The sequence below is a fragment of the Periplaneta americana genome, chromosome 10, assembly GCF_040183065.1.
Source record: "Periplaneta americana isolate PAMFEO1 chromosome 10, P.americana_PAMFEO1_priV1, whole genome shotgun sequence".
NCBI classification, from domain to species: domain Eukaryota; kingdom Metazoa; phylum Arthropoda; class Insecta; order Blattodea; family Blattidae; genus Periplaneta; species Periplaneta americana.
This window is the reverse complement of record NC_091126.1, coordinates 20,861,064-20,888,995: the sequence shown is the minus strand read 5'-3', so window position 1 is coordinate 20,888,995 and position 27,932 is coordinate 20,861,064. Positions and strand designations below refer to the sequence as shown.

The window sequence follows — 27,932 nt, the reverse complement described above, 5'->3', positions numbered from 1 at the left end:
GTCTGTGTATTCGTAGTTACAAGCTGTTTCACATATCTGGATATACTTCATATTTTATACCTTTGATATTATGTTTCCGGCACGGTGGGTCTGACGTAGCGTTCCAGATACCCATCCAGTGTTCCGTAGTTCTTTACCCTGCTTCGTTATTTCAGAATCTCATTATAGGTATCTCAGTATTTTTTGAATAACACGGTACCCGTCCGTTGGATCTGATGTAGCGTTGGAGCTTCCCATCCCAGTGGTTGGTGTTTAGTGGTTAGTTGTCCACAATTGTTAAGTTCGCGATCTCTTAATTGATGTCTGATATTTCCTAACTACAATACCTCACAAATAACTCAATATTCGTAACGAAATCATAATGATTATCTGTTAATTCATGCCTTTGTAACTTTTCTCATATGCGTTTCGTATCTAGCAATTCTATACACCACGCATTAGTATGTACGTCCATGTGGGCCTGATTCTTCGTGCGAGTTGCCCATTTGATCGAACAGAGTTTCGTTTCCCTGAGACATTGCGTTCAGGAGATTTAATTGAGCAATCGTCGTCTGACGTATCGATTAATATGATGTCCGCCATGTTGGATCTTAGTTAACGTTCGAAGTGTGTTATCACAGTTATGTTTGGTTCGCTTCTCGGAGTGAGTAATTTCAGGTTCTCTGAATTGATGTCTAACTATTCCTAGTTACATATCTCATATCTGTAGCAATTCTTCCAATTCTATACATTCAATATTACGGTGTCCGGACAAAAAGATCTGAAATCTTGTTCGTGCTTCCCAACCAAGCGATTCGTTGTTCGTTTCCCAGCGTGGATGAATTCAGAATTCCTTAATTTCTCTCTCATATCTGGATGCGTGTGCAAAAGTATACATCACATTTACAAGCAGAGAAAATTGTGATGTAGCATTTAAGTAGCTCCTCAGAGCGATCCGTGGTTGGGTGCTCTGCGTGATATTTACGACTTGTAAAATGACGTCTGATTATTCCTACTTAACATGTCTAAAAAATATGGCTATATTTTCCACTATATATAATAATATTATGGTGTCCGCTACGGTGGATCTGAACTGGCGTTCGAAATGCCTGTCAGCGTTATCCGTGGTTCATTTACCGACGTGAATAACTTCGGAATATCTTTATTCATGTCGGAGTATTTGTAGCTACATATCTCACATATATATTGTTCCAATTCTTTGCCCTGAATATTATGTTATACTTTTTGGTGGATTTTATGTAGCGTTGGGGCGGCCCAACAGAGAGTTCCCCAATTCTTTTCCTTGCTTGGGTGAATTAAAGATCTGTTAATTGACGTCGTCTCAGTATCCCGATTTCTAAACATGTCATAAATTACTGTTAAAATTTAAATCTATTTACGTTGAATATTTTGGTGTCGGCCACTGTGAATCTCATGTGTCCTTCGAGCTACCAAGCCTAGTGGTTGAGTGTTTAGTTTCCAGAATTGGTGTAAGAGAGGATCTCTTACCTGGTGTATGATTGGTCCCATTCATAGACAGTTCATGTCCCACATATGTGCACCTGGTTATTTTTCGAATTTTATAAATGTAATATAATATTGTCAGCTCCGCTGGATATAAATTTCGAGTTGCTGATCCGAGTAATCCGGATTTCCTTCCGCGGTATTACTGCATTCTCGATGTCTTACTCGATATCTGAGTTTTGCTAGTCACAGCATGACGGAAATATTTGGCTATTTTCCCAACATTATACACTGACTATAAAGATCACGCGGAACTGCACCAGCGTTCGCGGTACATTTCGAGTGATTTCTCGTTCCCTTCTCGGCGTGAATAAGTGCATGATCTCTTAACAGATATCTGAGTATTCCTAGTCACATCATCCCTCATATCCGCCCACTTTTTTAAATCTGTACATCGAACGACAAGCTGCCCGCGTTAGAAAATCTGACGTAGATTTCTAGCTGAACACCCCAATGATTCGTGGGTATATCCCGACGAAAAGAAATTCTTTGTGCCTTAATTGACGTCTGTGTATTCGTAGTTACAAGCTGTTTCACATATCTGGATATACTTCATATTTTATACCTTTGATATTATGTTTCCGGCACGGTGGGTCTGACGTAGCGTTCCAGATACCCATCCAGTGTTCCGTAGTTCTTTACCCTGCTTCGTTATTTCAGAATCTCATTATAGGTATCTCAGTATTTTTTGAATAACACGGTACCCGTCCGTTGGATCTGATGTAGCGTTGGAGCTTCCCATCCCAGTGGTTGGTGTTTAGTGGTTAGTTGTCCACAATTGTTAAGTTCGCGATCTCTTAATTGATGTCTGATATTTCCTAACTACAATACCTCACAAATAACTCAATATTCGTAACGAAATCATAATGATTATCTGTTAATTCATGCCTTTGTAACTTTTCTCATATGCGTTTCGTATCTAGCAATTCTATACACCACGCATTAGTATGTACGTCCATGTGGGCCTGATTCTTCGTGCGAGTTGCCCATTTGATCGAACAGAGTTTCGTTTCCCTGAGACATTGCGTTCAGGAGATTTAATTGAGCAATCGTCGTCTGACGTATCGATTAATATGATGTCCGCCATGTTGGATCTTAGTTAACGTTCGAAGTGTGTTATCACAGTTATGTTTGGTTCGCTTCTCGGAGTGAGTAATTTCAGGTTCTCTGAATTGATGTCTAACTATTCCTAGTTACATATCTCATATCTGTAGCAATTCTTCCAATTCTATACATTCAATATTACGGTGTCCGGACAAAAAGATCTGAAATCTTGTTCGTGCTTCCCAACCAAGCGATTCGTTGTTCGTTTCCCAGCGTGGATGAATTCAGAATTCCTTAATTTCTCTCTCATATCTGGATGCGTGTGCAAAAGTATACATCACATTTACAAGCAGAGAAAATTGTGATGTAGCATTTAAGTAGCTCCTCAGAGCGATCCGTGGTTGGGTGCTCTGCGTGATATTTACGACTTGTAAAATGACGTCTGATTATTCCTACTTAACATGTCTAAAAAATATGGCTATATTTTCCACTATATATAATAATATTATGGTGTCCGCTACGGTGGATCTGAACTGGCGTTCGAAATGCCTGTCAGCGTTATCCGTGGTTCATTTACCGACGTGAATAACTTCGGAATATCTTTATTCATGTCGGAGTATTTGTAGCTACATATCTCACATATATATTGTTCCAATTCTTTGCCCTGAATATTATGTTATACTTTTTGGTGGATTTTATGTAGCGTTGGGGCGGCCCAACAGAGAGTTCCCCAATTCTTTTCCTTGCTTGGGTGAATTAAAGATCTGTTAATTGACGTCGTCTCAGTATCCCGATTTCTAAACATGTCATAAATTACTGTTAAAATTTAAATCTATTTACGTTGAATATTTTGGTGTCGGCCACTGTGAATCTCATGTGTCCTTCGAGCTACCAAGCCTAGTGGTTGAGTGTTTAGTTTCCAGAATTGGTGTAAGAGAGGATCTCTTACCTGGTGTATGATTGGTCCCATTCATAGACAGTTCATGTCCCACATATGTGCACCTGGTTATTTTTCGAATTTTATAAATGTAATATAATATTGTCAGCTCCGCTGGATATAAATTTCGAGTTGCTGATCCGAGTAATCCGGATTTCCTTCCGCGGTATTACTGCATTCTCGATGTCTTACTCGATATCTGAGTTTTGCTAGTCACAGCATGACGGAAATATTTGGCTATTTTCCCAACATTATACACTGACTATAAAGATCACGCGGAACTGCACCAGCGTTCGCGGTACATTTCGAGTGATTTCTCGTTCCCTTCTCGGCGTGAATAAGTGCATGATCTCTTAACAGATATCTGAGTATTCCTAGTCACATCATCCCTCATATCCGCCCACTTTTTTAAATCTGTACATCGAACGACAAGCTGCCCGCGTTAGAAAATCTGACGTAGATTTCTAGCTGAACACCCCAATGATTCGTGGGTATATCCCGACGAAAAGAAATTCTTTGTGCCTTAATTGACGTCTGTGTATTCGTAGTTACAAGCTGTTTCACATATCTGGATATACTTCATATTTTATACCTTTGATATTATGTTTCCGGCACGGTGGGTCTGACGTAGCGTTCCAGATACCCATCCAGTGTTCCGTAGTTCTTTACCCTGCTTCGTTATTTCAGAATCTCATTATAGGTATCTCAGTATTTTTTGAATAACACGGTACCCGTCCGTTGGATCTGATGTAGCGTTGGAGCTTCCCATCCCAGTGGTTGGTGTTTAGTGGTTAGTTGTCCACAATTGTTAAGTTCGCGATCTCTTAATTGATGTCTGATATTTCCTAACTACAATACCTCACAAATAACTCAATATTCGTAACGAAATCATAATGATTATCTGTTAATTCATGCCTTTGTAACTTTTCTCATATGCGTTTCGTATCTAGCAATTCTATACACCACGCATTAGTATGTACGTCCATGTGGGCCTGATTCTTCGTGCGAGTTGCCCATTTGATCGAACAGAGTTTCGTTTCCCTGAGACATTGCGTTCAGGAGATTTAATTGAGCAATCGTCGTCTGACGTATCGATTAATATGATGTCCGCCATGTTGGATCTTAGTTAACGTTCGAAGTGTGTTATCACAGTTATGTTTGGTTCGCTTCTCGGAGTGAGTAATTTCAGGTTCTCTGAATTGATGTCTAACTATTCCTAGTTACATATCTCATATCTGTAGCAATTCTTCCAATTCTATACATTCAATATTACGGTGTCCGGACAAAAAGATCTGAAATCTTGTTCGTGCTTCCCAACCAAGCGATTCGTTGTTCGTTTCCCAGCGTGGATGAATTCAGAATTCCTTAATTTCTCTCTCATATCTGGATGCGTGTGCAAAAGTATACATCACATTTACAAGCAGAGAAAATTGTGATGTAGCATTTAAGTAGCTCCTCAGAGCGATCCGTGGTTGGGTGCTCTGCGTGATATTTACGACTTGTAAAATGTCTGATTATTCCTACTTAACATGTCTAAAAAATATGGCTATATTTTCCACTATATATAATAATATTATGGTGTCCGCTACGGTGGATCTGAACTGGCGTTCGAAATGCCTGTCAGCGTTATCCGTGGTTCATTTACCGACGTGAATAACTTCGGAATATCTTTATTCATGTCGGAGTATTTGTAGCTACATATCTCACATATATATTGTTCCAATTCTTTGCCCTGAATATTATGTTATACTTTTTGGTGGATTTTATGTAGCGTTGGGGCGGCCCAACAGAGAGTTCCCCAATTCTTTTCCTTGCTTGGGTGAATTAAAGATCTGTTAATTGACGTCGTCTCAGTATCCCGATTTCTAAACATGTCATAAATTACTGTTAAAATTTAAATCTATTTACGTTGAATATTTTGGTGTCGGCCACTGTGAATCTCATGTGTCCTTCGAGCTACCAAGCCTAGTGGTTGAGTGTTTAGTTTCCAGAATTGGTGTAAGAGAGGATCTCTTACCTGGTGTATGATTGGTCCCATTCATAGACAGTTCATGTCCCACATATGTGCACCTGGTTATTTTTCGAATTTTATAAATGTAATATAATATTGTCAGCTCCGCTGGATATAAATTTCGAGTTGCTGATCCGAGTAATCCGGATTTCCTTCCGCGGTATTACTGCATTCTCGATGTCTTACTCGATATCTGAGTTTTGCTAGTCACAGCATGACGGAAATATTTGGCTATTTTCCCAACATTATACACTGACTATAAAGATCACGCGGAACTGCACCAGCGTTCGCGGTACATTTCGAGTGATTTCTCGTTCCCTTCTCGGCGTGAATAAGTGCATGATCTCTTAACAGATATCTGAGTATTCCTAGTCACATCATCCCTCATATCCGCCCACTTTTTTAAATCTGTACATCGAACGACAAGCTGCCCGCGTTAGAAAATCTGACGTAGATTTCTAGCTGAACACCCCAATGATTCGTGGGTATATCCCGACGAAAAGAAATTCTTTGTGCCTTAATTGACGTCTGTGTATTCGTAGTTACAAGCTGTTTCACATATCTGGATATACTTCATATTTTATACCTTTGATATTATGTTTCCGGCACGGTGGGTCTGACGTAGCGTTCCAGATACCCATCCAGTGTTCCGTAGTTCTTTACCCTGCTTCGTTATTTCAGAATCTCATTATAGGTATCTCAGTATTTTTTGAATAACACGGTACCCGTCCGTTGGATCTGATGTAGCGTTGGAGCTTCCCATCCCAGTGGTTGGTGTTTAGTGGTTAGTTGTCCACAATTGTTAAGTTCGCGATCTCTTAATTGATGTCTGATATTTCCTAACTACAATACCTCACAAATAACTCAATATTCGTAACGAAATCATAATGATTATCTGTTAATTCATGCCTTTGTAACTTTTCTCATATGCGTTTCGTATCTAGCAATTCTATACACCACGCATTAGTATGTACGTCCATGTGGGCCTGATTCTTCGTGCGAGTTGCCCATTTGATCGAACAGAGTTTCGTTTCCCTGAGACATTGCGTTCAGGAGATTTAATTGAGCAATCGTCGTCTGACGTATCGAATAATATGATGTCCGCCATGTTGGATCTTAGTTAACGTTCGAAGTGTGTTATCACAGTTATGTTTGGTTCGCTTCTCGGAGTGAGTAATTTCAGGTTCTCTGAATTGATGTCTAACTATTCCTAGTTACATATCTCATATCTGTAGCAATTCTTCCAATTCTATACATTCAATATTACGGTGTCCGGACAAAAAGATCTGAAATCTTGTTCGTGCTTCCCAACCAAGCGATTCGTTGTTCGTTTCCCAGCGTGGATGAATTCAGAATTCCTTAATTTCTCTCTCATATCTGGATGCGTGTGCAAAAGTATACATCACATTTACAAGCAGAGAAAATTGTGATGTAGCATTTAAGTAGCTCCTCAGAGCGATCCGTGGTTGGGTGCTCTGCGTGATATTTACGACTTGTAAAATGACGTCTGATTATTCCTACTTAACATGTCTAAAAAATATGGCTATATTTTCCACTATATATAATAATATTATGGTGTCCGCTACGGTGGATCTGAACTGGCGTTCGAAATGCCTGTCAGCGTTATCCGTGGTTCATTTACCGACGTGAATAACTTCGGAATATCTTTATTCATGTCGGAGTATTTGTAGCTACATATCTCACATATATATTGTTCCAATTCTTTGCCCTGAATATTATGTTATACTTTTTGGTGGATTTTATGTAGCGTTGGGGCGGCCCAACAGAGAGTTCCCCAATTCTTTTCCTTGCTTGGGTGAATTAAAGATCTGTTAATTGACGTCGTCTCAGTATCCCGATTTCTAAACATGTCATAAATTACTGTTAAAATTTAAATCTATTTACGTTGAATATTTTGGTGTCGGCCACTGTGAATCTCATGTGTCCTTCGAGCTACCAAGCCTAGTGGTTGAGTGTTTAGTTTCCAGAATTGGTGTAAGAGAGGATCTCTTACCTGGTGTATGATTGGTCCCATTCATAGACAGTTCATGTCCCACATATGTGCACCTGGTTATTTTTCGAATTTTATAAATGTAATATAATATTGTCAGCTCCGCTGGATATAAATTTCGAGTTGCTGATCCGAGTAATCCGGATTTTCTTCCGCGGTATTACTGCATTCTCGATGTCTTACTCGATATCTGAGTTTTGCTAGTCACAGCATGACGGAAATATTTGGCTATTTTCCCAACATTATACACTGACTATAAAGATCACGCGGAACTGCACCAGCGTTCGCGGTACATTTCGAGTGATTTCTCGTTCCCTTCTCGGCGTGAATAAGTGCATGATCTCTTAACAGATATCTGAGTATTCCTAGTCACATCATCCCTCATATCCGCCCACTTTTTTAAATCTGTACATCGAACGACAAGCTGCCCGCGTTAGAAAATCTGACGTAGATTTCTAGCTGAACACCCCAATGATTCGTGGGTATATCCCGACGAAAAGAAATTCTTTGTGCCTTAATTGACGTCTGTGTATTCGTAGTTACAAGCTGTTTCACATATCTGGATATACTTCATATTTTATACCTTTGATATTATGTTTCCGGCACGGTGGGTCTGACGTAGCGTTCCAGATACCCATCCAGTGTTCCGTAGTTCTTTACCCTGCTTCGTTATTTCAGAATCTCATTATAGGTATCTCAGTATTTTTTGAATAACACGGTACCCGTCCGTTGGATCTGATGTAGCGTTGGAGCTTCCCATCCCAGTGGTTGGTGTTTAGTGGTTAGTTGTCCACAATTGTTAAGTTCGCGATCTCTTAATTGATGTCTGATATTTCCTAACTACAATACCTCACAAATAACTCAATATTCGTAACGAAATCATAATGATTATCTGTTAATTCATGCCTTTGTAACTTTTCTCATATGCGTTTCGTATCTAGCAATTCTATACACCACGCATTAGTATGTACGTCCATGTGGGCCTGATTCTTCGTGCGAGTTGCCCATTTGATCGAACAGAGTTTCGTTTCCCTGAGACATTGCGTTCAGGAGATTTAATTGAGCAATCGTCGTCTGACGTATCGATTAATATGATGTCCGCCATGTTGGATCTTAGTTAACGTTCGAAGTGTGTTATCACAGTTATGTTTGGTTCGCTTCTCGGAGTGAGTAATTTCAGGTTCTCTGAATTGATGTCTAACTATTCCTAGTTACATATCTCATATCTGTAGCAATTCTTCCAATTCTATACATTCAATATTACGGTGTCCGGACAAAAAGATCTGAAATCTTGTTCGTGCTTCCCAACCAAGCGATTCGTTGTTCGTTTCCCAGCGTGGATGAATTCAGAATTCCTTAATTTCTCTCTCATATCTGGATGCGTGTGCAAAAGTATACATCACATTTACAAGCAGAGAAAATTGTGATGTAGCATTTAAGTAGCTCCTCAGAGCGATCCGTGGTTGGGTGCTCTGCGTGATATTTACGACTTGTAAAATGACGTCTGATTATTCCTACTTAACATGTCTAAAAAATATGGCTATATTTTCCACTATATATAATAATATTATGGTGTCCGCTACGGTGGATCTGAACTGGCGTTCGAAATGCCTGTCAGCGTTATCCGTGGTTCATTTACCGACGTGAATAACTTCGGAATATCTTTATTCATGTCGGAGTATTTGTAGCTACATATCTCACATATATATTGTTCCAATTCTTTGCCCTGAATATTATGTTATACTTTTTGGTGGATTTTATGTAGCGTTGGGGCGGCCCAACAGAGAGTTCCCCAATTCTTTTCCTTGCTTGGGTGAATTAAAGATCTGTTAATTGACGTCGTCTCAGTATCCCGATTTCTAAACATGTCATAAATTACTGTTAAAATTTAAATCTATTTACGTTGAATATTTTGGTGTCGGCCACTGTGAATCTCATGTGTCCTTCGAGCTACCAAGCCTAGTGGTTGAGTGTTTAGTTTCCAGAATTGGTGTAAGAGAGGATCTCTTACCTGGTGTATGATTGGTCCCATTCATAGACAGTTCATGTCCCACATATGTGCACCTGGTTATTTTTCGAATTTTATAAATGTAATATAATATTGTCAGCTCCGCTGGATATAAATTTCGAGTTGCTGATCCGAGTAATCCGGATTTCCTTCCGCGGTATTACTGCATTCTCGATGTCTTACTCGATATCTGAGTTTTGCTAGTCACAGCATGACGGAAATATTTGGCTATTTTCCCAACATTATACACTGACTATAAAGATCACGCGGAACTGCACCAGCGTTCGCGGTACATTTCGAGTGATTTCTCGTTCCCTTCTCGGCGTGAATAAGTGCATGATCTCTTAACAGATATCTGAGTATTCCTAGTCACATCATCCCTCATATCCGCCCACTTTTTTAAATCTGTACATCGAACGACAAGCTGCCCGCGTTAGAAAATCTGACGTAGATTTCTAGCTGAACACCCCAATGATTCGTGGGTATATCCCGACGAAAAGAAATTCTTTGTGCCTTAACTGACGTCTGTGTATTCGTAGTTACAAGCTGTTTCACATATCTGGATATACTTCATATTTTATACCTTTGATATTATGTTTCCGGCACGGTGGGTCTGACGTAGCGTTCCAGATACCCATCCGAGTGTTCCGTAGTTCTTTACCCTGCTTCGTTAATTCAGAATCTCATTATAGGTATCTCAGTATTCTTTGAATAACACGGTACCCGTCCGTTGGATCTGATGTAGCGTTGGAGCTTCCCATCCCAGTGGTTGGTGTTTAGTGGTTAGTTGTCCACAATTGTTAAGTTCGCGATCTCTTAATTGATGTCTGATATTTCCTAACTACAATACCTCACAAATAACTCAATATTCGTAACGAAATCATAATGATTATCTGTTAATTCATGCCTTTGTAACTTTTCTCATATGCGTTTCGTATCTAGCAATTCTATACACCACGCATTAGTGTGTATGTCCATGTGGGACTGATTCTTCGTGCGAGTTGCCCATTTGATCGAACAGAGTTTCGTTTCCCTGAGACATTGCGTTCAGGAGATTTAATTGAGCAATCGTCGTCTGACGTATCGAATAATATGATGTCCGCCATGTTGGATCTTAGTTAACGTTCGAAGTGTGTTATCACAGTTATGTTTGGTTCGCTTCTCGGAGTGAGTAATTTCAGGTTCTCTGAATTGATGTCTAACTATTCCTAGTTACATATCTCATATCTGTAGCAATTCTTCCAATTCTATACATTCAATATTACGGTGTCCGGACAAAAAGATCTGAAATCTTGTTCGTGCTTCCCAACCAAGCGATTCGTTGTTCGTTTCCCAGCGTGGATGAATTCAGAATTCCTTAATTTCTCTCTCATATCTGGATGCGTGTGCAAAAGTATACATCACATTTACAAGCAGAGAAAATTGTGATGTAGCATTTAAGTAGCTCCTCAGAGCGATCCGTGGTTGGGTGCTCTGCGTGATATTTACGACTTGTAAAATGACGTCTGATTATTCCTACTTAACATGTCTAAAAAATATGGCTATATTTTCCACTATATATAATAATATTATGGTGTCCGCTACGGTGGATCTGAACTGGCGTTCGAAATGCCTGTCAGCGTTATCCGTGGTTCATTTACCGACGTGAATAACTTCGGAATATCTTTATTCATGTCGGAGTATTTGTAGCTACATATCTCACATATATATTGTTCCAATTCTTTGCCCTGAATATTATGTTATACTTTTTGGTGGATTTTATGTAGCGTTGGGGCGGCCCAACAGAGAGTTCCCCAATTCTTTTCCTTGCTTGGGTGAATTAAAGATCTGTTAATTGACGTCGTCTCAGTATCCCGATTTCTAAACATGTCATAAATTACTGTTAAAATTTAAATCTATTTACGTTGAATATTTTGGTGTCGGCCACTGTGAATCTCATGTGTCCTTCGAGCTACCAAGCCTAGTGGTTGAGTGTTTAGTTTCCAGAATTGGTGTAAGAGAGGATCTCTTACCTGGTGTATGATTGGTCCCATTCATAGACAGTTCATGTCCCACATATGTGCACCTGGTTATTTTTCGAATTTTATAAATGTAATATAATATTGTCAGCTCCGCTGGATATAAATTTCGAGTTGCTGATCCGAGTAATCCGGATTTCCTTCCGCGGTATTACTGCATTCTCGATGTCTTACTCGATATCTGAGTTTTGCTAGTCACAGCATGACGGAAATATTTGGCTATTTTCCCAACATTATACACTGACTATAAAGATCACGCGGAACTGCACCAGCGTTCGCGGTACATTTCGAGTGATTTCTCGTTCCCTTCTCGGCGTGAATAAGTGCATGATCTCTTAACAGATATCTGAGTATTCCTAGTCACATCATCCCTCATATCCGCCCACTTTTTTAAATCTGTACATCGAACGACAAGCTGCCCGCGTTAGAAAATCTGACGTAGATTTCTAGCTGAACACCCCAATGATTCGTGGGTATATCCCGACGAAAAGAAATTCTTTGTGCCTTAATTGACGTCTGTGTATTCGTAGTTACAAGCTGTTTCACATATCTGGATATACTTCATATTTTATACCTTTGATATTATGTTTCCGGCACGGTGGGTCTGACGTAGCGTTCCAGATACCCATCCGAGTGTTCCGTAGTTCTTTACCCTGCTTCGTTAATTCAGAATCTCATTATAGGTATCTCAGTATTCTTTGAATAACACGGTACCCGTCCGTTGGATCTGATGTAGCGTTGGAGCTTCCCATCCCAGTGGTTGGTGTTTAGTGGTTAGTTGTCCACAATTGTTAAGTTCGCGATCTCTTAATTGATGTCTGATATTTCCTAACTACAATACCTCACAAATAACTCAATATTCGTAACGAAATCATAATGATTATCTGTTAATTCATGCCTTTGTAACTTTTCTCATATGCGTTTCGTATCTAGCAATTCTATACACCACGCATTAGTGTGTATGTCCATGTGGGACTGATTCTTCGTGCGAGTTGCCCATTTGATCGAACAGAGTTTCGTTTCCCTGAGACATTGCGTTCAGGAGATTTAATTGAGCAATCGTCGTCTGACGTATCGAATAATATGATGTCCGCCATGTTGGATCTTAGTTAACGTTCGAAGTGTGTTATCACAGTTATGTTTGGTTCGCTTCTCGGAGTGAGTAATTTCAGGTTCTCTGAATTGATGTCTAACTATTCCTAGTTACATATCTCATATCTGTAGCAATTCTTCCAATTCTATACATTCAATATTACGGTGTCCGGACAAAAAGATCTGAAATCTTGTTCGTGCTTCCCAACCAAGCGATTCGTTGTTCGTTTCCCAGCGTGGATGAATTCAGAATTCCTTAATTTCTCTCTCATATCTGGATGCGTGTGCAAAAGTATACATCACATTTACAAGCAGAGAAAATTGTGATGTAGCATTTAAGTAGCTCCTCAGAGCGATCCGTGGTTGGGTGCTCTGCGTGATATTTACGACTTGTAAAATGACGTCTGATTATTCCTACTTAACATGTCTAAAAAATATGGCTATATTTTCCACTATATATAATAATATTATGGTGTCCGCTACGGTGGATCTGAACTGGCGTTCGAAATGCCTGTCAGCGTTATCCGTGGTTCATTTACCGACGTGAATAACTTCGGAATATCTTTATTCATGTCGGAGTATTTGTAGCTACATATCTCACATATATATTGTTCCAATTCTTTGCCCTGAATATTATGTTATACTTTTTGGTGGATTTTATGTAGCGTTGGGGCGGCCCAACAGAGAGTTCCCCAATTCTTTTCCTTGCTTGGGTGAATTAAAGATCTGTTAATTGACGTCGTCTCAGTATCCCGATTTCTAAACATGTCATAAATTACTGTTAAAATTTAAATCTATTTACGTTGAATATTTTGGTGTCGGCCACTGTGAATCTCATGTGTCCTTCGAGCTACCAAGCCTAGTGGTTGAGTGTTTAGTTTCCAGAATTGGTGTAAGAGAGGATCTCTTACCTGGTGTATGATTGGTCCCATTCATAGACAGTTCATGTCCCACATATGTGCACCTGGTTATTTTTCGAATTTTATAAATGTAATATAATATTGTCAGCTCCGCTGGATATAAATTTCGAGTTGCTGATCCGAGTAATCCGGATTTCCTTCCGCGGTATTACTGCATTCTCGATGTCTTACTCGATATCTGAGTTTTGCTAGTCACAGCATGACGGAAATATTTGGCTATTTTCCCAACATTATACACTGACTATAAAGATCACGCGGAACTGCACCAGCGTTCGCGGTACATTTCGAGTGATTTCTCGTTCCCTTCTCGGCGTGAATAAGTGCATGATCTCTTAACAGATATCTGAGTATTCCTAGTCACATCATCCCTCATATCCGCCCACTTTTTTAAATCTGTACATCGAACGACAAGCTGCCCGCGTTAGAAAATCTGACGTAGATTTCTAGCTGAACACCCCAATGATTCGTGGGTATATCCCGACGAAAAGAAATTCTTTGTGCCTTAATTGACGTCTGTGTATTCGTAGTTACAAGCTGTTTCACATATCTGGATATACTTCATATTTTATACCTTTGATATTATGTTTCCGGCACGGTGGGTCTGACGTAGCGTTCCAGATACCCATCCAGTGTTCCGTAGTTCTTTACCCTGCTTCGTTATTTCAGAATCTCATTATAGGTATCTCAGTATTTTTTTAATAACACGGTACCCGTCCGTTGGATCTGATGTAGCGATGGAGCTTCCCATCCCAGTGGTTGGTGTTTAGTGGTTAGTTGTCCACAACTGTTAAGTTCGCGATCTCTTAATTGATGTCTGATATTTCCTAACTACAATACCTCACAAATAACTCAATATTCGTAACGAAATCATAATGATTATCTGTTAATTCATGCCTTTGTAACTTTTCTCATATGCGTTTCGTATCTAGCAATTCTATACACCACGCATTAGTATGTACGTCCATGTGGGCCTGATTCTTCGTGCGAGTTGCCCATTTGATCGAACAGAGTTTCGTTTCCCTGAGACATTGCGTTCAGGAGATTTAATTGAGCAATCGTCGTCTGACGTATCGAATAATATGATGTCCGCCATGTTGGATCTTAGTTAACGTTCGAAGTGTGTTATCACAGTTATGTTTGGTTCGCTTCTCGGAGTGAGTAATTTCAGGTTCTCTGAATTGATGTCTAACTATTCCTAGTTACATATCTCATATCTGTAGCAATTCTTCCAATTCTATACATTCAATATTACGGTGTCCGGACAAAAAGATCTGAAATCTTGTTCGTGCTTCCCAACCAAGCGATTCGTTGTTCGTTTCCCAGCGTGGATGAATTCAGAATTCCTTAATTTCTCTCTCATATCTGGATGCGTGTGCAAAAGTATACATCACATTTACAAGCAGAGAAAATTGTGATGTAGCATTTAAGTAGCTCCTCAGAGCGATCCGTGGTTGGGTGCTCTGCGTGATATTTACGACTTGTAAAATGACGTCTGATTATTCCTACTTAACATGTCTAAAAAATATGGCTATATTTTCCACTATATATAATAATATTATGGTGTCCGCTACGGTGGATCTGAACTGGCGTTCGAAATGCCTGTCAGCGTTATCCGTGGTTCATTTACCGACGTGAATAACTTCGGAATATCTTTATTCATGTCGGAGTATTTGTAGCTACATATCTCACATATATATTGTTCCAATTCTTTGCCCTGAATATTATGTTATACTTTTTGGTGGATTTTATGTAGCGTTGGGGCGGCCCAACAGAGAGTTCCCCAATTCTTTTCCTTGCTTGGGTGAATTAAAGATCTGTTAATTGACGTCGTCTCAGTATCCCGATTTCTAAACATGTCATAAATTACTGTTAAAATTTAAATCTATTTACGTTGAATATTTTGGTGTCGGCCACTGTGAATCTCATGTGTCCTTCGAGCTACCAAGCCTAGTGGTTGAGTGTTTAGTTTCCAGAATTGGTGTAAGAGAGGATCTCTTACCTGGTGTATGATTGGTCCCATTCATAGACAGTTCATGTCCCACATATGTGCACCTGGTTATTTTTCGAATTTTATAAATGTAATATAATATTGTCAGCTCCGCTGGATATAAATTTCGAGTTGCTGATCCGAGTAATCCGGATTTCCTTCCGCGGTATTACTGCATTCTCGATGTCTTACTCGATATCTGAGTTTTGCTAGTCACAGCATGACGGAAATATTTGGCTATTTTCCCAACATTATACACTGACTATAAAGATCACGCGGAACTGCACCAGCGTTCGCGGTACATTTCGAGTGATTTCTCGTTCCCTTCTCGGCGTGAATAAGTGCATGATCTCTTAACAGATATCTGAGTATTCCTAGTCACATCATCCCTCATATCCGCCCACTTTTTTAAATCTGTACATCGAACGACAAGCTGCCCGCGTTAGAAAATCTGACGTAGATTTCTAGCTGAACACCCCAATGATTCGTGGGTATATCCAGAAAAAAAGAATTTCTTTATGCCTTAATTGACGTCTGAGTATTCGTAGTTACAATATGTTTCACATATCTGGATATACTTCCTATTTTATACCTTTGATATTATGTTTCCGGTACAGTGGGTCTGACGTAGCGTTCCAGGTACCCATCCGAGTGTTCCGTAGTTCTTTACCCTGCTTCGTTAATTCAGAATCTCATTATAGGTATCTCAGTATTCTTTGAATAACACGGTACCGGTCCGTTGGATCTGATGTAGCGTTTGAGCTTCCCATCCCAGTGGTTGGCGGTTAGTGGTTTGTTGTCCACCATTGTTAATTCCGAGATCTCTTAAGTGATGTCTGATTTTTCCTAACCACAATACCTCACTAATAACTCATTATTCGTAACGAAATCATAATGATTATCTGTTAATTCATGCCTCTGTAACGTTTCTCATATGCGTTACTTATCTAGTAATTCTATACACTACACATTAGTGTGTACGTTCAAGTGGACCTGATGTTTGGTGAGAGTTGCCCATTCGATCGAACCGAAGTTCGCTTCCCGGAGAGATTGTGTTCAGGAGATTTAATTGATCAATCTTAGTATGACGTATCGCATAATATGGTGTCCGCCATGTTGGATCGTATTTAACGTTCGAAGTGCGTTATCACAACGATGTGTGTTTCGCTCCTCGGGGTCAGTAATTTCGGGTTCTCTGAATTGATGTCTAATTACTCCTAGTTACATATCTCATATATGTAGGAATTCTTCCAATCCTATACATAGAATAATATTGTGTCCGGACAAAAAGATCTGAAATCTTGTTCGTGCTTCCCAACCAAGCGATTCGTTGTTCGTTTCCCAGCGTGGAAGAATTCAGAATTCCTTAATTTCTCTCTCATATCTGGATGCGTGTGCAAAAGTATACATCACATTTACAAGCAGAGAAAATTGTGATGTAGCATTTAAGTAGCTCCTCAGAGCGATCCGTGGTTGGGTGCTCTGCGTGATATTTACGACTTGTAAAATGACGTCTGATTATTCCTACTTAACATGTCTAAAAAATATGGCTATATTTTCCACTATATATAATAATATTATGGTGTCCGCTACGGTGGATCTGAACTGGCGTTCGAAATGCCTGTCAGCGTTATCCGTGGTTCATTTACCGACGTGAATAACTTCGGAATATCTTTATTCATGTCGGAGTATTTGTAGCTACATATCTCACATATATATTGTTCCAATTCTTTGCCCTGAATATTATGTTATACTTTTTGGTGGATTTTATGTAGCGTTGGGGCGGCCCAACAGAGAGTTCCCCAATTCTTTTCCTTGCTTGGGTGAATTAAAGATCTGTTAATTGACGTCGTCTCAGTATCCCGATTTCTAAACATGTCATAAATTACTGTTAAAATTTAAATCTATTTACGTTGAATATTTTGGTGTCGGCCACTGTGAATCTCATGTGTCCTTCGAGCTACCAAGCCTAGTGGTTGAGTGTTTAGTTTCCAGAATTGGTGTAAGAGAGGATCTCTTACCTGGTGTATGATTGGTCCCATTCATAGACAGTTCATGTCCCACATATGTGCACCTGGTTATTTTTCGAATTTTATAAATGTAATATAATATTGTCAGCTCCGCTGGATATAAATTTCGAGTTGCTGATCCGAGTAATCCGGATTTCCTTCCGCGGTATTACTGCATTCTCGATGTCTTACTCGATATCTGAGTTTTGCTAGTCACAGCATGACGGAAATATTTGGCTATTTTCCCAACATTATACACTGACTATAAAGATCACGCGGAACTGCACCAGCGTTCGCGGTACATTTCGAGTGATTTCTCGTTCCCTTCTCGGCGTGAATAAGTGCATGATCTCTTAACAGATATCTGAGTATTCCTAGTCACATCATCCCTCATATCCGCCCACTTTTTTAAATCTGTACATCGAACGACAAGCTGCCCGCGTTAGAAAATCTGACGTAGATTTCTAGCTGAACACCCCAATGATTCGTGGGTATATCCAGAAAAAAAGAATTTCTTTATGCCTTAATTGACGTCTGAGTATTCGTAGTTACAATATGTTTCACATATCTGGATATACTTCCTATTTTATACCTTTGATATTATGTTTCCGGTACAGTGGGTCTGACGTAGCGTTCCAGGTACCCATCCGAGTGTTCCGTAGTTCTTTACCCTGCTTCGTTAATTCAGAATCTCATTATAGGTATCTCAGTATTCTTTGAATAACACGGTACCGGTCCGTTGGATCTGATGTAGCGTTTGAGCTTCCCATCCCAGTGGTTGGCGGTTAGTGGTTTGTTGTCCACCATTGTTAATTCCGAGATCTCTTAAGTGATGTCTGATTTTTCCTAACCACAATACCTCACTAATAACTCATTATTCGTAACGAAATCATAATGATTATCTGTTAATTCATGCCTCTGTAACGTTTCTCATATGCGTTACTTATCTAGTAATTCTATACACTACACATTAGTGTGTACGTTCAAGTGGACCTGATGTTTGGTGAGAGTTGCCCATTCGATCGAACCGAAGTTCGCTTCCCGGAGAGATTGTGTTCAGGAGATTTAATTGATCAATCTTAGTATGACGTATCGCATAATATGGTGTCCGCCATGTTGGATCGTATTTAACGTTCGAAGTGCGTTATCACAACGATGTGTGTTTCGCTCCTCGGGGTCAGTAATTTCGGGTTCTCTGAATTGATGTCTAATTACTCCTAGTTACATATCTCATATATGTAGGAATTCTTCCAATCCTATACATAGAATAATATTGTGTCCGCTGCTGTGGATCTTGTGTAGGATTCTATCTAGCTAGGCTGTCGTATTCATAGTTACAGATCTCATACTTGCATCAGGGAATTTTTCCAATTTTATACATAGCATATTACGTTGTGAGCTCAGTGGATGTGATCTAACTATCGAGCTACTTATCCGATCCATCACAAAATCCTTTCCCGCCATTATTAAATTCATCATCTGTTAACTGATGTCCGAGTATTACTAGTCACAGAGTATATAAAATATTCCACTATTATTGCAATTCAGTACACTGACTATAATGGTGAAGCCCCTGCGGATATATACTAGCGCTCGACTAAGAAGTGTTTCCCGAGTAACATTCTACCATCCCGTTTAATCCAAAAATTCGATATTGGAACAGGCACCGGATCCAATTATTTGGGACTATCGGAGTTCTACTACATCTCTAACTTGATTCCTGGTTGTATTCTTCGCGTGATTAAGTGCACGATCTCTTAACTTATGTCCTAACATTGCTAGGAAAAGAAAGCCTAATGTATTTGGCTATATTTTGCAATACTATAGATTGAGTACAGTGGTGAAACCTCTGCTATATGTACCTGTGTTCGACTAAGGTTGGATTGCCGGGTGACCTTCCTGCACCCCATTTAATCCAAAAACTCGATAATTCAAACAGGCACCACATCCAATTAAATCGGTCTGTCGGGGTTCCAATGCATCTCAAACATGATTCGTGATTGAATTCCACGCAGGATTAAATGCACTCACTCTTAATTTATGTCCTAGAATTACTATCCACAGCGAGCCAAATATTTCTGGCTATTCTGCAATTGTATACATTGAGTATAGAGGTGATGCCCCTGCAGATATGTAGTAGCGTTCGTCTAAGAAGTGCTTTCCCGGGTAACGTTCCTGTATTCCAGTTAATCCAAATATTCGATAATTCGAACATTCAGCGGATCCAATTAGTTCGGACTGTCGGGTATCTACTGCATCTCAAACTTGATTCCTGGTTTTATTCGTCGCGTCATTAATTTATGCCCTAGTAATACTAGGCACAGCAAGCCTAATATATTCGGCTATTTTTCCAATACTATACATTAAGTACTGCCACCGGGTATATACCCATTTGCAGTGTGAAAAATACAGCCCCTGCGGATATGTACCAGCGCTCGACTAAAAAGTGGCTTCCCGGGAAACGTTTTGCATCCCCTTTAATCCAAAAATTCGGTAATTGTATCAGGCACCGGAAACATTTATTTCGGAATATCGGAGTTCTACTGAATCTCGAACTTGAGTCCTTATTTTATTCTTGGCGTGATGAAGTGAAAGATCTTCTAATTAGTGTCCTAGTATTACTAGGCACATTAAGCCTAATATATTTGGCCATTTTTCCAATACTGTACATTGAGTATAGTGGTAAAGTCCCTGCGGATATGTACTAGCGCTCGTCTCAGAAGTTGTTTCCCAGGTAATGTTCCCGCATCCCGTGTAATCCAGATATTCTATAATTCGAACAGGCACCGGATCCAATTAGTTCGGACTATCGGGGTTTTACTGCATCTCAAACTTGAGTCCTTGTTTTATTCTCCGCGTGATGAAGTGCAAGAGTTTTAATTTATGTCCAATTATAACTAGGCACAGTAATTCTAATAGAATTGCCCAATTTTCCAATACTGTACATTGAGTATAGTGGTAAATTTTCTGTGGATATGTACCAGCGCTCGAATAAGGAGTGGTTCCACGGGTAATGTTCCTGCATCCCGTTTAATCCAAATATTCTATAATTCGAACATGCACCGGATCCAATTACTTCGGACTATCGGGGTTCTACTGCATGTCAAACTTGAGTCCTTGTGTTATTCTTCGCGTGATAAAGTGCAAGATTTTTAATTTATGACCAATTATTACTAGGCATAGTAATTCTAATATATATTCCCATTTTTCCAATAGTGTACATTGAGTATAGTTGTAAAATCCTTGCGGATATGTACTAGCGCTCGACTAATGATTGGTTCCCGGGTAATGTTCCTGCATTCCGTTTAATCCAAATATTCGATAATTCGAACAGACACCGGATCCAATTTTTTCGGACTATCGGGGTTCTACTGCGTCTCAAACTGGAGTCCTTGTTATATTCTTCGCGTGATTAAGTCAACCTCTTAACTTATTATGTCCTTGTATTGCTAGGGAAAGCAAGCCTAATGTATTAGGCTATTTGCTGTTTGATCCAAATATTCGATTTCAAACTGACACCGGATCCAATTAGTTCGGACCATCGGTGATCAAACAAACTTGATTTCTGTTTCTATTCTTCGCGTGATTAAGTACACCTCTTAATTGATGTCCAAGTATTCCTAGTTAGATCATGTCCCACATACCTGCTCACATTTATAAATCCATACATTGAATGACATGACATATTTGAAGTAGATTTCTAGCTTCCCATCCGAGTGAACCGTGGTTCGTCGTCCCGCAACGACAGTCGAAGAATTTGTCCGACACTGTAAATGTTGAATATTGTGTCGGGTCCGATGGATCTGAAAGTGCCAATTCTAACGGACTGTGATCCGTTTCCAAGAGCTCTTAAATTAAGTGTATTTTGATTCTATTTGAGTATTTGAAGTTGTAACATGTCTCATATTTCTGGAAGTTTTTCGAATAGTATACATACATACCATGGCTTCGAATCGGGTGGTTGTGATTTAGCGTTCTAACTGCCCATCGTATAGATACGTGGTTCGTTTCCCGGCGTTGATAAATTGAGACTCCTATTTTCCGTCGGAGAATATATATATGCAATAGTAGGGCTTTCCGTTGCGGGCCAATGAGGAGCTAGCTCCTAGTCCCGACCGCTAAGCGCATTCTGGATGGTGGGAGCGGTAGCCAATCAGGAGCTGGTTGCTGGTACCGACTGTCTGCCGTGTGCTGGTGGTCTAAGCGTATTGATAGCAGGTTTGCATGCTGTACTCAGCTGTAGACCCCCGTCTCTGTTGAAAATTTGCCATCTAGCATCTGACTATTTTTCCAATTTTATATATGTAATATAATGTTGCCAGCTCCGCTGGATATCTGCTGCTGCTGCTGCTGGTGCTGCTACTACTACCACTTCCAATACTACTACTACCACCACTACCACTACCAACACTACCACTAAAACTACTACTCCTCCTCCTCCTCCTCCTCCTCCTCCTCCTCCTCCGAGTAATCCGTACTTCCTTCAGCGGTATTACTGCATTCTGGATGTCTTACTTGATATCTGAGTGTTACTATTCACTGCATCACTGAAATATTTGGCTGTTTTTCCAACATTATACGCCGAGTATAAAGATCAAGCGGAACTGCACCAGCGTTCGCGTTACATTTCGAGTGATTTCTCGTTCCCTTCTCGGCGTGATTAAGTGCATGATCTCTTAATAGATGTCTTGAGTATTCCTTGTCACATCATGCCTCATATCTGCCGACTTTTGTAAATCTGTACATGGAACCACAAGATGTCCACGTCATAAAATCTGACATAGCTTTCTAGCTGACCATCTAATTGATTCGTGGGTATATCCCGACGAAAAGAAATTCTTTCTGCCTTATTTTACGTCTGAGTATTCGTAGTTACAATATGTATCACATATCTGGCTATACTTCCTATTCTATACATTTGATATTATGTTTCCGGCACGGTGGGTCTGACGTAGCGTTCCAGATACCCATCCGAGTGTTCCGTAGTTCTTTACCCTGCTTCGTTCAATTGAGAATCTCATTAAATGTATCTCAGTATTCTTTGAATAACACAGTACCCTTCCGTTGGATCTGATGTAGCGTTCGAGCATCCTATCCCAGCGGGTGGTTAGTGGTTAGTTGTCCACCACTGTTAAGTTCGCGATCTCTTAATTGACGTCTGATTTTTCCTAACTACACTATGTAACAAATAACTCATTATTCGTAACGAAATCATAATAATTATCTGTTAATTAATGCCTTTGTAACGTTTGTCATATGCTTTACGTATCTAGCAATTCTACACACCACACATTAGTGTGTACGTCCATGTGGGCCTGATTCTTCGTGCGAGTTGCCCATTTGATCGAACGGAGGTTCGTTTCCCTGAGATATTGCGTTCAGGAGATTTAATTGAGCAATCGTAGTGTGACGTATCTAATAATATGGTGTCCGCCAAGTTGTATCTTAGTTAACGTTCGAAGAGTGTTATCACAGCTATGTGTGGTTCGCTTCTCGGAGTGAGTAATTTCAGGTTCTCTGAATTGATGTCTAATTATTCCTAGTTACATATCTCATATCTGTAGCAATACTTCCAATTCTATACATTCAATATTACGGTGTCCGGACAAAAGGATCTTAAATCTTGTTCATGCTTCCCATCCAAGTGATTCCTTGTTATATCTGGATGCGTGTGCAAAAGCGTACATCATATATTTCTCTGCTTGTAAATGCGAGATAGCGTTTAAATAGCTCCTCAGAGCTATCCGTGGTTGGGTGCTCTGCGTGATATTTACGACTTGTAAAATGACGTCTGATTATTCCTACTTAACATGTCTAAAAATATGGCTATATTTTTCACTAAATGTAATATGGTGTCGGCTACGGTGGATATGAACTGGCGTTCGAAATGTCTGTCAAGAATTATCCGTGGTTCATTTACCGACGTGAATAACTTCGGAATATCTTAGTTGATGTCCGAGTATTCCTAGCTACATATATATATATATATATATATTTTTGTTCCAATTCTTTGCCCTGAATGTTATGTTATCCTTTTTGGTGGATTTTATGTAGCGTTGGAACAGCCCAACAGAGAGATCCCCAATTCTTTTCCTTGCTTGTGTGAATTAAAGATCTGTCATTTGACGTCTCAGTATCCCGGTTTCTAAATATGTCATAAATTACTGTTAAAATTTAAATCTATTTACGTTGAATATTTTGGTGTCAGCCACTGTGAATCTCATGTGTAGTTCGAGCTACCAAGCCGAGTGGTGAGTGTTTAGTTTCCAGAATTGGTGTAAGAGAGGATCTCTTAATTGATGTGTGATTGGTCCCATTCATAGACAGTTCATGTCTCACATATGTGCACCTGGTTATTTTTCGAATTTTATAAATATAATATAATATTGTCAGCTCCGTGGATGTCGTATAAATTTCGAGCTGCTGATCCGAGTAATTCGAATTTCCTTCCGCGGTATTACTGCATTCTGGATGTCTTACTCGATATCTGAGTATTACTGGTCACAGCATGACTGAAACATTTGGATATTTTTCCAACATTATACGCCGATTATAAAGACCAATCGGAACTGCACCAGCGTTCGCGGTACATTTCGAGTGATTTCTCGTTCCCTTCTCAGCGTGAATAAGTGCATGATCTCTTAATAGATGTCTGAGTATTCCTAGTCATATCAAGCCTCATATCCGCCCACTTCTTTAAATCTGTACATCGAACGACAAGCTGCACCGCGTCAGAAAATCTGACGTAGCTTTCTAGCTGACCACCTTATTGATTCGTGGGTATATCCCGACGAAAAGAAATTCTTTGTGCCTTAATTGACGTCTGAGTATTCGTAGTTAGAACCTGTTTCACATATCTGGCTATACTTCCTATTTTATACCCTTGATATTGTGTTTCTGGCACTGTGGGTCTGACGTAGCGTTCCAGATACCCATCCGAGTATTCCGTAGTTCTTTACCCTGCTTCGTTATTTCAGAATCTCATTATAGATATCTTAGTATTCTTTGAATAACACGGTACCCTTCCGTTGGATCTGATGTAGCGTTCGAGCTTCCCATCCCAGTGGTTGGTGGTTAGTGATTAATGGTTAGTTGTCCACCATTGTTAAGTTCGCGATCTCTTAATTGATGTCTGATTTTCCTAACTACAATACCTCACAAATAACTCATTATTCGTAACGAAATCATAGAGGAAAGGTGGTGGTTATGAAATAGGGGTGCTGTTATGTGATACGGTCATATCCCCTCAAGGAGGTGCTGCACTCTTGTACTAGTCATCACAACTACTAACTTTCTCTCTGGTTTGACGTCAGAACATGGCGATTGACTGTTAATGTTGTTCGTGTGGAAGAAGGAGCATATATTTAATATTTCGCTTCGAAGAAAGTTCTACAGGTATGTATTGTTTATTGAATTTTGTGTAAAGTGTTTAACATTAATCTGAAAGTTTAGCACTCAACTGAAGTGTTTGAATTCTGCTTTTTAGTGATGTAATTACATTTCCCGTTCGTGACAAAATGTGTGTGCATTCTTTGTGTTGCTTCGTAATGGCTACGGGAGAGGGTTATGGGATACTTCTGCTTGAAAGTATTCCATAACCCCAGCCAATATTTTCGACCTTTTAAATAATATTTACTATTTCTATAATTATTATTATAATGAATATTATCAACAATGTAGCACGAAAGCCATAAAATATAATTATTTCGCACATAAAAATTATTAAATTTAAATATTTTAAATAAAACAAAATAACTTATGTCGATTCATCTGTAGAAAATCTCACTAGGGGTTTTGATTTGATCGATAAATTACGAGTGACGTAGTTTAAAATATTATGGCGTAATAGGAATGAAATAGACTACTAATTGATAATAGACTAATGTTTTGTTACACTAGTTCTGATAAAAAAAATTCTTCTCACAGGTTGAATTATGCCGGGTCATAGCAAGCTCGTCCCACCAGATCAAAGAAAACGAAAGACATGGGATTCATCAAAAATGGCAATGGCTATTAAATGTGTAAGAAACAAACAAATGGGATACCTTAAGGCTGCTAAACAATTTGGAATACCCAGGGCTACATTATTTCGCCTGGCAAAGTCTGAAGAGCCTGACGAAAACGTTGCTGCCGCAACGAAATTAGGGGGCAGAACTGTTCTACCAACAGCTTTAGAAAAGGAGCTGGTCGCTTACTGCATAAAAATGGAATCACTTTTCTATGGTTTGACTAGAACTGACGTCCGTCAGATGGCCTACCAGCTGGCAGTTAGAAATAATGTTGATAATCCATTTGGAAAATCCGGAATTGCTGGAAAGGACTGGTTACGGAGGTTTATGCAAAGGCATAAGGATGTGTTAGCCATTCGTAAACCTACGGGCACATCACACGCCAGAGCTACCGGATTCAATAGAGAAGAAGTTCATAAGTTCTTCGATCTTCTAGACAGTCTCTTTGCGCAACACCAGTTTTCTGCAGAGAGAGTGTTTAATGTAGATGAGACGGGGCTATCTGTAGTCCAGAGTAAGATTCCACAGATTATAGGCCTGAAGGGAAAAAGACAAATAGGAGCCTTAACTGCGGCAGAAAGAGGCTCTCTTATGACTGTAATTGTCTGTATGAGTGCTGGCGGCAGCTTTGTTCCTCCAATGATAATATTCCCGCGAAAGAATATGAGTCAACATCTAATGAGAGGAGCACCACCTGGATCCATATCTGCATGCCATCCATCCGGCTGGGTTCAGAGTAACTTGTTCAAACAATGGTTTGAACATTTTATCGAGAAAACGAAGCCAAGTGATGATTCACCAGTTCTATTGATTATGGATGGACACTACAGCCACACAAGAAACATTGATGTCATAGAATTAGCCCGAGAACATAATGTGCACTTGGTTAGCCTCCCGCCGCATTGCACACATAAAATGCAACCGCTAGATAGGACATTCATGTCTCCTCTCAAATCATATTATAGTGAGGAAATCCGGACATGGCTGCGCAAAAGTGACAGAAATTTGGGGCCATTTGATATTGTTGAATTATTTGGAAATGCTTATCTGAAATCACAAAGCGGTGAAATAGCCGTAAACGGTTTCAAGGTAACAGGAATTTTCCCACCAAATAGAAACGTATTCAGTGAGCATGACTTCATTGCAGCCTCTCTTGGGAGAACTGAAGATGCGCAACAAATAGCACAGGAAGTGGGACAGTTACCGGAAGCAACTGAACCAATAGCAGGTGAGTAGCTCTCACAATTTATTTCCATTATTTAGTCTAATAGCATTCTATTTCTTAATATGAATCCAGATTCTACATAACTTCATTGTTCCAAAAATCTAAATCTACCCTGGTTTTAATTGTTTCAGGACCGTCAACTGCCACAGTGATGGTGTCTCCCTATGATATTTCGCCAGTGCCGCCAAAGAAGAAGACAACTCGACGTGGGCGCCCTAAAGGATCTGCACAAATCCTCACTTCATCACCCTACAAACGAAGTCTGGAAGATTCATTTACGGCCAGAGGAAATATTCGCAAGGCGATAAACTCTACCAGAGGACGTGGTAGGGGGAAAAAGTTGTCCACAACGAAGAAAATAATCAGCAAACCGCAGTTTTCAGATTCAAGTGATTCTGACATAGTGGAACTCCAAGATTTCAGTGATGAAGACACTGGCACCCTCCATCCTCAACCACAAAATACCAGTGCAAAGTGTGTTTTTTGTGGTACCAAGTTTTCGGAAGACGTAAGAGGGGAAATATGGGTACAATGCCTACAGTGCGAGATGTGGGCACATGAAGAGTGTGCTGGTTGTGATAGGGAGCAATATGTATGCGATTACTGCAAATAAGAATGAATTTTCCAATAGTATTCCATATCCCCATCACTATTCCATATCCCTTACCTTTTTTCTTTTTCCATTATTTTGATAATTACGTTCATTCTATTGAATTTAGCAAAATGTACTTTCAGTATTTAGAATAGCATTAAATTTCATACAAAATTGTATGCTTAGTTCTTATTTACCATGTGTTAGTATCAAGTTATTCCTTTAAAACAAAATGGTATTCCATAACCACCACCTTTCCTCTAATGATTATCTGTTAATTCATGCCTCTGTAACGTTTCTCATATGCGTTACGTATCTAGTAATTGTATACACTACACATTAGTGTGTACGTCCAAGTGGATCTGGTGTTTGGTGAGAGTTGCACATTCGATCGAACCGAAGTTCGCTTCCCTGAGAGATTGTGTTCAGGAGATTTAACCGAGCAATCTTAGTGTGACGTATCGAATAATATGGTGACCGCCATGTTGGATCTTAGTTAACTTTCGAAGTGCGTTATCACAGCGATGTGTGGTTCGCTTCTCGGAGTGAGTAATTTCAGGTAGTCC

At 39.7% G+C, this 27,932-nt stretch overlaps 2 protein-coding genes across 2 annotated transcripts in view; one reads left to right on the top strand and one right to left on the bottom strand.

The window, feature by feature from the left end:
• LOC138707517 (uncharacterized) overlaps window positions 1–27,932 on the bottom strand; it is a 636,564-nt gene that overhangs the window by 309,889 nt on the left and 298,743 nt on the right. The window lies entirely within an intron of this gene.
• Window positions 24,794–27,543, top strand: LOC138707516 (tigger transposable element-derived protein 1-like). Its single transcript, XM_069837042.1, has 3 exons — window positions 24,794–24,935; window positions 25,467–26,777; window positions 26,906–27,543. Exons 2-3 carry the CDS (start codon window positions 25,475–25,477, stop codon window positions 27,385–27,387), a joined length of 1,785 nt encoding a protein of 594 aa, XP_069693143.1. The 5' UTR covers window positions 24,794–24,935; window positions 25,467–25,474; the 3' UTR covers window positions 27,388–27,543.

Bases quoted from the DNA above. Each gene is read 5' to 3' on its own strand.
- LOC138707516 (XM_069837042.1), top strand. From the start codon at position 25,475: ATGCCGGGTCATAGCAAGCTCGTCCCACCAGATCAAAGAAAACGAAAG. The intron at 26,778-26,905 runs GTGAGTAGCTCT...TAATTGTTTCAG, and splicing joins AGCAACTGAACCAATAGCAG to GACCGTCAACTGCCACAGTG.